The 12,466-nt window shown below is 41.9% G+C and overlaps 1 protein-coding gene across 1 annotated transcript in view; it reads left to right on the forward strand.

Moving 5' to 3' along the window:
* The window catches only part of GPC3 (glypican 3), a 278,907-nt gene that overhangs the window by 125,744 nt on the left and 140,697 nt on the right, over nucleotides 1-12,466 (forward strand). The window contains exon 3 of the mRNA XM_084638957.1: nucleotides 8,663-9,357. Coding sequence (XP_084495083.1) covers nucleotides 8,663-9,357 — 695 coding nt within the window. The remainder of the gene's footprint in view (nucleotides 1-8,662; nucleotides 9,358-12,466) is intronic.

Here is a 12,466-nt window from a genome sequence, read left to right on the forward strand (position 1 = left end):
CTTTCTGTATTTGTGTCCATTAATGAAATAGAACTGATCCAAGGAATTCAACAGTGATTTAAAAACTGTTTTTGGCATACATGTGAAACCAGATAACTACAACCTATGTGATGACAAGTGTGAGAAGAGGGAATCCAGACTGGGAGCATCCGGCTTTAATCATGGGAATTAACATGCATGCAAATAGCGCGTTGTTCTGACATAGCAAGGGAGCACCAGGTCGAAATTTACAAAGATCCTTTCTTCACTGTGAGGCTATTCTGAGAATGAGAAACGGGATTCTTGTACATTTTAATATATAGCCGTTGCCACTGAAAAAAGTCTGTATTTACCGCAGTTACTACACTACCCTGTTCCCTCTTCCGGCCATAGGGAAAGGTAGACAGTATTGCTGTATGGTAGAAAGAGAAGGAGTACTTGTGACACCTTAGAGACTAACCAATTTATTTGAGCATAAGCTTTCGTGAGCTACAGCTCACTTCATCGGATGCATGTAGCTGTAGCTCACGAAAGCTTATGCTCAAATAAATGTGTTAGTCTCTAAGGTGCCACAAGTCCTCCTGTTCTTGTTGCGAATACAGACTAACACGGCTGCTACTCTGAAACCTGGCTGTATGGTAGCTGGCTTAACTTTTTAATGGCAACCACTCTACTTCCCATCCACCAGAATTAGCTTGAGAACTGCAGAGAAAAGCACGACAATCATGTACCTGCTCAGACACCAGAAAGCAAATCAGATAACCGCAAAGTTGCTGCTTTTTAATTTCTCACAATTAGCTAAACAATCTCATAATTTTTTGGGACCTGACTCTTTTTTTTTTATGTTTGGGGTTGGCAGTAACAGAAAAAGAACTGCAGCACAGCTGACAAAAGGCATTTTTCTTAGATCTAACACCCAGTGCATTAAGAGAAACGAAATTGAAAAGACCATTTGCAATAGTAGCACCATCTGGTGACTTTCAATAATGTTACAGACAACGTAAGAATATTATGCCACATATGAGAGGCATAACTTTAGCCTTGCCTATCTGGACGGTGTCCTTTTTAAAAACTTGCGGTAGAGTGTAAATCAGAATGGAACAAGTCTGTTGAATTTTCTTTTATTACTGCCAAGGGAAACATTCTTGGGCTTTATTTCCTTTCTGTTCAGTATATTGAAAACCTTTTCCAAGTTTGTAACTAAATATTTTGAGCAGCTTGAAAAATGACCTGCACTGGATCATACATATTGTTCCTCTAGCAGCCTGGTTATTCTTGCCAACCATTGTTGCTCTTTTAGTAGGGTTTTGTCCATGTCCTTCTGTAATACAATCCTGAGTAATAAGTCTGAAGTTGTCTAGTTCATCAGATATATTGAAGAAGTATTTCCTGCTTTGTCACTCTTTCCATATGATTTTTGTTTTGGTTACATCCTCCAGCCTAGAACACTGCAAAAATATTCCCAGTCCAGAAGTTATATTTTTTGAGAACTGCAGAGAAGAGCACTACAGTCATATACCTGCTCAGACACCAGAAAGCAAATCATATAACCCAAAAGTTGCTGCTTTTTAATTTCAGAAATTAACAAATTGACAGAAAGCAAAACGTTTGGGCATTTTTATGATGAACAGTCAAGTTTCCCCTGTTGAATACATTTTGCTTCAACTGAAGATTCACTAGGAAAAGTATCTGTGTTGAGAGTAAATTAATCTCACTGGTGAATTTTTCTCCAACTTTCTAACCCTGAAGCAAAACCTCTGGTTGTCATGAATGATCTCTTCCATGGGCTAAGGAATTCCCAGGGCCTGGTTCTTTGCTGACGGAAACTGCAGTGTCAGTGACAAGGTAGAGAAATGTGAATTGATTTGGCATTCCCTGGGTGATCAAAATGAGTGTTAACGTACATGCCAAGGTGACAGAAAGTGTGGCTCAGCAGGGAAAGCTACTAATGAGGGGGCATAAGTTAAAGCAGAAGAGTCCTAAAAATGCTAAAATTTGCCTCTGGGTTTATTACTTGTTCACTGAGGCCGGGTTTTTCAAAAGGGCAAAAGAGTTAGGTGCCCAAGTCTCATCAAATTTCAATGCGAGTTTGGCTTTTAACTCTTATAGTCTCCTTGGAAAATCCCAGTTTGAGTTTCTGATGCAGTTTGAAACAGCCAAGACACAAATCCGTGGAAGAATGATACCCTAATTCTAGGGAGGCTGCTGGGTACTCTCTAACCAGTGTGTGTAAATTAGCCATCCTTTGGCCTGTATTTATGTATTTATTTATTTTCATGCTTGTAGAAGATTGGATGGAAATCAGAGGCAAAAAGGCTGTTGTGAATCAAAAATAATCCCTTAGAAGTTAAATTGCAGATTATAACCAAAGCTAAAAGAAAAAATGTCATGCGTTGGGAAATGTTTCCCATTGTTAATACGTGATATATATTCACGGTATATTGTTGTGTGGGGGCTGTGTCACTGATAAGGTGTCCAAAATTTGTTTTGTGTTTAGTAACGTTTTGTGCACCAGAGCTAGGAAAATAAATGCACTTGTAACGAAAAACACAAAATCTGTTTGTTCGTCCAATGCATAACTGAAAGCTGCTTATGACTGCCCCATTTATGCACGTGTTTATGCATGTAAGTAATGGACACTAGGATAGTTTCCATTTGCAGGACCTCATGCAATTTTTTTCTGCAGATTTGCAAGATGCACCGTGTTTGGTGGATTGCTTGTGCAGCAGGCTCTGCTAGAGGTGTTCCCTCATTGTCTGTGCACCTTGTAAATAAACCGCTTCAGTGGATTCTGTTTCGTATATACCGAGTAGGAAGTGCTGTACATGTGAATCTACAGTAGTGGAAGATTTTGTGTTAATGGAGAAATTATCTTGGACCACATAATCAAGAGCATTGTAATAAATCTGCACAAGAGGCAAGATTAAAGTTACAAGTGCACCTTTAACTTTGGCATTTCCTGACTTTTGAGCAATTAGGTGTGTCACCTTAATGCTTTCTTATGCAGGTTTGTTAGGGTTTATGCAGGGAAACTTCAGTGGATTCTGTTTTGGGACTATAAAGAGGGGGAAACAATGATCTGAGGTTAGGATATTGGAAATTGGGAACAGTATAATTCTGGATGGGATTTATTGTCTCTCTGATTTTAACAAATGTATCATCATTCTTTGACATCTCTTCAGCATTCCCGGCAGCCATATTGTTCTCAGTCAGCTGTAGAAAGATTGACAGGTCCGGTCTTTTGCTTCTGAGTCTTTGTTGCTGGACCCCATTTTGGGACCTACTCTACTTCCAAACCCTTGACTAGGGAAGACCAGTTTCTCCTGTCTCTCTCCCCCCATCCCATGCCCTACAACCTCGGCAAGATTGCAGCCTGTGTGTACTTCTGAACTCTACCGGAGCCTGCAGCCTGTAGAAGTTGTCAAGATCCTGCCAGTTTAATCCTGAACCATTCTGATTCCTGCAGCAGACCTTTTAAGTAGCTGCAGCTCAAGGGAGCACCTACCCTTTTCAGAAAAGCTGGCTTTTCAATTAAGCAACATATTTTTATGATCTGAGCTGAGAGCAGAGTGATTTCATGCTTATGTCAATACTCCCCACTCAATGGACCGTTATGACCTTTTTTACTTATTTTCTTTTTTATCATTTCCATTTCATAATGGCAATATGACACTCAATGCGCCGCATTTCTGGGGAGTTATTGCACTTAAGTAGCTGAAGTCATTCAGACTTTGGCGTCATGCCTCACTGTCTACCTGAGCCTTGCAGTAATTCTCCTTAAATTGCTGGATGGAAGGTCTGATTGCATAAATAGTATGTCCATTCAAACCAATTGTTGCCTGCTACCTTCACTCTAAAGTAAGGGGTCAGCTGTTTTTGTAAGCATGTACTCTGCCATCCATGATAAATTGCCCGTTATATCATCCTATTTGTATTACTGTAGTCAAAGGATCATACAGCATAAGTGCATCAAATGTGATGCTGAGGGCTTGGTCCTCAGCTGACAACACTGCTGCTAACATTCTGTCTGAATTCCCTCCATATTTCAATTGGGTACAGCCGTGTTCTTCACTTCTGACCAAAAGTGTCATAGTGCGTTGTTAAACAACTCCCATGTTTTACCCCAGAGCTGGATGAAGTGCTGGATGAAAGTGACCTCAGTGTATAATTTGCATATCTATTTGTAAAGCACTTTTGGATATTTTTACATTAAGCATATGCACAACTACTGCCCTGATTAGGGTGACATTCCTGAACTGTGATCCCCTGACACCAGAAAGATATCTCCATGGCCATCTTTAACCCCTGATGTTTGATACAATTATTTCTTGTCCGAGAAATAGTTTAAAAGCAGATTAAAAATTGCACAGCATGATCAAGGTGTATTGTCTGTGCCTTTCGGAATTTATGGTGATACCCGAAATAGAACTTCCCCCTTAAAGAGTAGGTGGGCCATATTTTGTCCTTTGATACCCATGTCCATTGGAAGTTCTGAGGGCATCTCCAAGCACAGAATTTGTGTCACTGCTGTCAGCTCTCAGGGATTTTTGTCATTGTTCTGTTTACAGAACATTGTGCCGTAGCTAGACCTGCAAGCCACCCTGAGTTGGTCTCTTAGAAAATGTTTTAGACAGCTTTAGAAAGTTAAATAAAACTGTCTTACTTCAACTAAAGTTGCAAGAGTTTCAACCACCCCATGTCCTAAGCAGGACTACTTTTACCATCAGCAAACCCAGGTCACTGAATTTGTTGGGAATGAGAAGTCCAGGGATCTGCAGCATTACTCCTCCCTTCCACTCTCCCTACTGATCCATTCTTGTGAGCTCACAGGGGATCGAAGCTCAAAAGTTTTCTCCTCTTTGAAGTACTTGGAATTTGACCGTGGGTCACTTGCTGGCGTCAGTTTTAAAACTAGCTGGGGTTTTGGAGAAATATTTTAAAACAGAAAATGTGTTGTTATTTTTTTAGCAGGGAGCTGGGAAAGAATAATTTGGATCTGTGAGCCTTCACTGGGTAACTTTTTAAATTTCCTAATGTGGCAGCAGGATGCTGATCAAGGTGCTGACGTGTCCTCAGCTTCCCTATTACTTTCTCAAAGGGGTAAACGCAAAGGTTCCAGGAAACAAAAAACAGAGACTCTTTGCCAGTTGTTATGAAAAAAATTAAGTAAGTCTCTTGACCTTAAAGCAGCGGGTCTCTGAGTGCTTGCTCTTCTGTTACACCACTCTCCCTGATGCCTCTCTGAAGCATCCCTAGCTGTAGGAGGTTTGTATAAGAGTTTTGAATATTTTCTAATCGGTGAATATTCCCCTAGCTCTGATGCTAGCTTGCAAAGCACAGAGGTATGGGAAAAGGGAAGAAGGATAACTTTTCTGAGGCAACCAACTGAGAAGAGGTTAAAAGTGAATGGTGAGACACAACATGAAAAACCTGGTAAAGGTTATACAAGGCGCCCAAAGACATTGGCCCAAAAGGTGCTTTGTAGTTTTTGTCAAGGCAGAAGCTATTTGCCGTGCTTTATTCCAGAATAAAGGAAAAAAGTTTCTTCATCTCCGTGCCCTATTTAAAGAAACTCTTGTTTTCAGGCATTTCTACTGGCACAACCTTAACTTGTCCTCCTTGTGCAGAAGCATTATGATACATGTGCTCTGGGTTGTATAGGGCCCCTGCCATAGGTTGCATCATGAGAGGGACACCAAGCAGTGCAGGTTCTCTACCTGGCTGTGCTGCAGACATCTTCCATGGGGCTGGGTAGAACTCTCATAATGGATTAATGCGGGTGTGGGTTAAGGTTGCATACGCAATCCTAATTGGGCATTTCCTAACCTTTGGGGTACCTGAATTTTCAGCCTTAACATTCTTATAATGTAGCTTTTTGCATAGACTTGAAGATTTATATCACAGTAGCATTTACAGATCTCAATCAAGATGAGGGCCCGAGCATGCTAAGTGCTGTATATACACAGATCAAGACACAGTCCATGCCCTGAGGCCCTTACAGTCTAAGAAATGATCTCTTTAATATATGATAGTGCCTCTCCCCCAAGTGGGTCCATCTCCTGGCAGAGGGCTGGTCGTTGATCTAGCTGATGGCAGCCATCTTGTGGAAAAGTGACGTAACTTGTGATCCCGCTGGTATCGAGAGCCAGCATTCATCGGTTTCCGTTCTGCTCCAACACAGATTTAACAAATGGGAAAAGAACACTATGGATTAAAAATTAAAAATTTCCTTCAATTATTAAACATGAATAATTTTCATGCAAATCGAGCCTGGATTCGTGTTTCCAGACGGACGCAGATCAAAGCTATTATGCTGTGAAGTGTCAGCGACCTGTGAACCAAGAGGCTGGTCGTTATTTTTATCCTTTTATTAATAGTACCCTGAAGGATGAGGGACCTAGAGCAATGTAGCTGTTTAGCATAAAAAAGACTTACATTTCTGTCTGCGGGGATCTGTGCTCCTCTTTAACTTGTTCATTTGCATACCGAGAGAGAGGAATTGGGGGTATAGCACCTTGATACCATTTGAGCAGGAAAATACTGATAGGTATACAATTAGACCGCAACGGCTAAGTGAGCCCATCGCCGGAGGTGCTTTTAATTAGTCCTGTTTGTGGTGTGAAGGAAATACATGCAGAATGTCCCTGGGTCCTGGAGAGAGGATTGGGAAAATGTGGAATTCTGACTCCAGTAATACATATGCAGCTTTCATGAAGTCAGTGGGAGTTGTGTGTGTATATCTGAAGGCAGTTTGGCCCTGAATACAGATGTCTAAGTACTATATTGAATCCTCTCCAGATAACTTCATCTGAATGGAATGAATAACTTCACATGGAAAAACTTGAAAGGAACACAAGGCGGGAGGAGTTGACTTTTCAAATAAAGAAACATTAATAGTTCGGTGAGCTCCTCATGTTATGAACCCTTGTTGCTTTAATATTTCCAGGCATTCGAGTAGGATACCCCATTTTGCAACGTAATTTGTGAGGGCTCAGTCTGTTGCTCCATTCACAAGGGCTGGGGTTTCATAGGTCACCTGACTCTAGGTGTCTGCCTAGGGCTGGAAGGTTCCTAAGGAACTTGCCTGGTGGAAAGCAGGTATAATCCAGAGTGCAAGGAAAGCCTGGGAGACGCCTTCTGAACCCGGGCAGCCGTTTGTCACAGTGCTACCATTTTGGGCCTGATTCTGGATCCTTTTCTTATGCTGAGTGGAGCCTCACTCTGCAAGTAGCTCTCCCTCCACCCCTCCCACATGCACCAGGCAGGGTTCCCTCAACCCCACCCCTCACTAGCTAGGGGACGCTGCCTTCCCTAGACCTGTTCCCCTCCCACACCAACAGCCACCACAACACCCACTGCTGAGGAGACCGTGGGGGTAGAAGAATCACTGATTTTTCTCTCACTTGAGAAATGCCACCAAAACCTGGGCAGCTGGCTGGGGTGGAGTGGGCAAGGCATGGGGTGGATTTGGAGAGGAAGGGAAGGAAGAGTATTTTCCCCAGAAGATGTCACACATGGAAAGTTTTTTTTGAGGAGAGCCCCCTGTTATACTTTCAGCAGCACTTCACTGATTGGTGAACTGAGGGAGACCCTAAACCTCCAATTGCAGAAGCTGGGGCTGGACAGCAGGGGACAAGTCACTCAAAATTGCCCTGTTCTGTTCATTCCCTCTGAAGCGTCTGGCAGTGGGTGCTGTTAGCAGACAGGATACTGGGCTAGATGGATGATTGATCTGGCCATTCTTATGTTTTCATGAGCATATAGAATTTTGTTTAACATTTACTTCTGCTTAATGTGACATTAATGTGGTTTAGGGAGCTACAGTGAAATTCAGTGGTATTGGGTAGCCTTTTCTGCTCTGTCTGAACTAATTGGTGGTGTCAGTCCAGAACCTAATGGTGAGCCTCACAAAAATTCACCCTCATGTTTGGCATCATTGCTGGTTGATTCCGTAGAGGGATCAGTGATGGATATTCAGCTGACTTCTTTCGAGAAATGCTCCTTCATTGGCCTGTTCCGTGGATAAACTCCTTTTCCAATGGGGAGGAAGTGGAACTGGATACCTAACTGGTATGAATCCAGTGAAGTCAATGGAGCTGTGCTAATGTACATTAGCAGAGAATTTAGTCCCCAATACCTTTCACAAGAATTAAAGTGACTTAAAAAAAAAACTCTAAAGAAGAATCAGTGCAGAAAGTTAAATCCTGATAACCATTATGAACCTGTAAATATTTTCCTTTCTGTGGCAGAATGTCAGCATTTAATATTTCCTGATTTGGCATACTATACAGTTTGGTGTCAAGTATGTATCCATCTTAAATTAAGAGACTTGATATAGAATTCCTGTTAATTTCAATTCAATATGAGAGAGAGAGCGAACTTGCAATCCTAGCCCATTTTTGTAATCAATATTTTCTTTAAAAGCTGAAATTTAACTAGATAAGAGCTTTTGTTGTTTGAAATGTGACTGGTGTTTAAAGAGTTTATAGACTCCTCAGATCTTATACACTCCTCTGATCTGATATAGTTCTACACTAGCAGTGACAGCTACAGATGTGGATATGAGTCAGTGGATGAACAGCAGTGTGAATAGGACCTCAGTCTTAGCAGCAAACATATTACAGTATTTGTTCTTCCATCTCAGAGTTTGTCTTTTAATTCCTTGTTTTGTTTTTATTTTCAGAAGCCTTCGAAATTGTAGTACGGCATGCAAGAAACTACACCAACACCATGTTTAGGAACCACTACCAGAACATGGGGTCCAGAGCTCTTAAGTTTGTTGGAGAACTTTTTACAGATATCTCGCTTTATATACTGGGCTCTGACATCAATGTGAATGACATGGTCAATGAATTTTTTGACAGCTTGTTCCCTTTAGTCTACTCACACTTGATGAACCCAGGCTTCCCTGACCCCTCCGGAGAAATGATAGAATGCCTGCGGGTAGCAAGGCGGGACCTCAGGGTGTTTGGTAACTACCCCAAGATTATGATGACCCAGGTATCAAAGTCATTGCAGGCCACGCGAGCCTTCCTACAAGCGCTCAACCTGGGGATTGAAGTCATAAACACTACCGACCACTTAAAATTCAGCAAGGAATGTGGACGCGCGCTGCTGAGGATGTGGTACTGTTCTCATTGCCAAGGGCTACTGATGGCGAAGCCTTGTGCCGGATACTGCAGTGTTGTGATGCAAGGGTGCCTGGCCAGTGTTGTGGAGATAGATAACTACTGGAGAGAATATATTCGATCCCTGGAAGGGCTGACCAAAGGCATGTATGGAATCTATGACATGGAGCATGTCCTGCTTAGTCTCTTCTTGTTGATACAAGACTCGGTCGTGTATGTCCAGAAGAATGGAGGGAAGCTGTCCGCAACAGTGAGTTCTTTTAAATATTGCTATGTCCTCTTTGCTACAGCCATCTTTTTCCATGTGATCAGGCTATCCATTGAACACGTGGAGCCTCATGTATTTTAGAAAAACTTCCATTAAAACAAGCAACTCTTTTCCCCAGGCTCTCTCCCCCGATTCGTTCTGACTTCTAAGACTTACCTGAACCTGCCGTATCGCAGAACTGGGGTTAATTCCCAGCTCAGGCTCTGGGTTGTCAGGAGCTGGGAATGTGCAGTGGTGACTGAATCCCACTTTGGATCTCTCAGCAGCAGTTCCCATCCGTTGATTTCAGGTTATATGAGACACCTGGAGAAAGGAGCTTCATTCAGTCTGTGTCAGTCTGAGATGTGTGGCTGTGATGCTGAACATCTTGGGAAATGAATGGGGGATCCACAGGATTTCAGCTGGGGTGTGAAGCATGGCAGATGGTGGAGGAGGGATCACATTCCTTCCTAGTTTAACAGTAACTGTCTGGTGCCTGGTTGCTCCAAACACCAAGGATGGCACATCCTGTATGGTACAGTCCGGGGTGGATACAAATCCATGATTTTTTGTCTTTCAGATTTCTTTTATTTAAATGAGATTTTTTGATGTGGGTGTTTAAATTATAATGTTTTCTTTTTAAAAACTAATCCTGTTTCAAATGAAATCTGAATTTAATATAAAATATGTCAAAGCCTAAACTACTTATAATCTCTAACAATATTTACGTAAAAATAAATATGCGGAATCCATGAGCCTCTGTCAAAACCTTTTGAGTGAAAGGTTGCTTTTCTGTAGAAAGAAAGAATGAGGGGCAGGGAACATCTAGTTTTATAAATATATCCGAGTAAATCACATTCTTGTACTGAGGGATTGATCCCTTAGTGAGGGCCCCAGAGTCTGTGCTATTCGGTACAGAAGACTGGCAAAGTCCACACAGGCATTGGAACCTGGCCTCCGACCCCAGGAGACACCATCATGTCTCTCATTGGTGTCCTCCACTGAGCCCACCCGGGTGGTGTCATAATCCTATTTTATAGCTTCTCCCTATCTGAGCTCTGATTGGCTCAGTTCTCAAATTATGAATATTTATGACTACACCCACCATGGAAACTTCATCTGCAGCCCATGGAAAAACACAGATCTGCCCAGAAACGACCGGGGTAGATGGTTCTGGGCACTTCAAGTAAGTGGCCTTGCTCTGTCTCCTTGCACTTGTACACAGAGAGACACACAAGCAGAAATTCATTAATTTCTGAACTGCCTCCCTCTCTGTCTCTAAACACGTACAGTACTGCAGCGCATAAGGCGTATAGGCTACATGAGCAAAAGTCTTGGATTGTTGTTAGTTCTTTTGTTTTCCTGGGGGGAGGGGCAGGGGAGTTATGTAACAAGGGAGAAGGAGCGGAGTGTGCAGCTGGAAAGGAGCAACAGTGGTGTGAAAGCTGTGGGAAGAAGGGACAATATTCTTTAGAGCGCAGCCTCTGGGATTGATTGCAACACCTGGGAACTGGAGAAAAAACCTGCTGTGTCTGCAGGTCATAGAATCATAGAATATCAGGCTTGGAAGGGACCTCAGGAGGTCATCTAGTCCAACCCCTTGCTCAAAGCAGGACCAATCCCCAATTTTTGCCCCAAATCTCTAAATGGCCCCCTCAAGGACTGAACTCACAACCCTGGGTTTAGCAGGCCAATGCTCAAACCACTGAGCTGTCATAAAGAGACCCTCTCTGGGAATATTTTCAAGAATTTCCTGTACATCTGGGTGAAAAAGGAACGGGTGTAATGTAAAGTTTAAATGGTGTGCCGAGGAGATGTAAGGACTGGCTGTCAGAATGAAACAGCATTATGGAAAATGCTCCTCAGATGGCAATGACTTTGAAGATGATGATGTGGACATGTCTGAACAACCTGAATCAGCTGGTTAGTAAACTTATTTTTGAACCATTCTTATGGACTGCCTAACATGTCCTTACTATGCTAATAGACGATAACTTAGATTATGGTCATAAGTTTGTGTTTTAAGTGGATTGATTGATTGCTTCTGAATTTCAAAATGTTAGTGGTCAGAATATAATGGGTATGTTAGTTTGTGGGAATATTTATCAAGTACATTTGTACGATTACTGCTGGACTTCTGACATGATATTTTATTGCTCTATATAACCAAACATCTTAGGTGAAGATAACCTGTTTGAAAGTAAAGTTTTATTTAGGCCTTTATGAATTTAAACTTTCTGAAAACGTTTTTTTTCTGAGTTGTTTGGTATGTTGCTACAAATAAGGGTTTAAATAGATTTTGAAAATCTTATGATTTATTATTAACTGGGTTTAGAATAAATTAAATCGTTGAAACAGTGGTACAAACAGCTACAGTGGGAGGAATCTTTCATTTACAATCCCATTTTTTAAAGCAGCGCATTGAGTAATACTCAGGGAGTGAGAATGACTTGTTTTTATGATTTTGTTTCAGAGCCCATCTTAGACATAAGAGGTTGTGAATGTCCATCATCTGCAATGTGTGCACTTCAGAATCATCTGCTGCAACTAAACAGGTGTCAAACAGTAAATTACCCGTATCGAAAAAAATACTTTCTTCATCATCCAGTAAAACCATGGCTGAGTTCGTAACCAGGACCGTCAAATTCCAGGCAGACTCCTTAGATGAAAAGATTGCTGGGTTCATTTATGCAATAAATTCTCCTTTTCTCCTTATTCAGAACAAACTTTTCATTGACATGGTTCAAGCATTTATGACCAGAAAAAAGAAAAGGAGGACTTTGTGGCACCTTAGAGACTAACCAATTTATTTGAGCATAAGCTTTCATGAGCTACAGCTCACTTCATCGGATGCATTATGACCAGGTTACACTCCCCCTGGGAGAGAAGACATTGCTGGAAGGTTGCTGGATACGGGGTATGAAAAGGGAACGGAACAGTGTTCAAAAAACATTGACGGGAAAATCGTTAATCTGAAGGCAGGTCTATGTGTAAGACACTACAGTGCAGCAGCTGCAGCGGTGCAGTGAAGCACTTCAGTGAAGACACTATAATGCTGACAGGAGAGCTTCTCCCGTCGGCGTAGTTAATCCACCTCCCTGAGAGGCAGTAC

Source organism: Lepidochelys olivacea, assembly GCF_965140295.1.
Source record: "Lepidochelys olivacea isolate rLepOli2 genome assembly, chromosome: 9".
NCBI lineage: Eukaryota > Metazoa > Chordata > Testudines > Cheloniidae > Lepidochelys > Lepidochelys olivacea.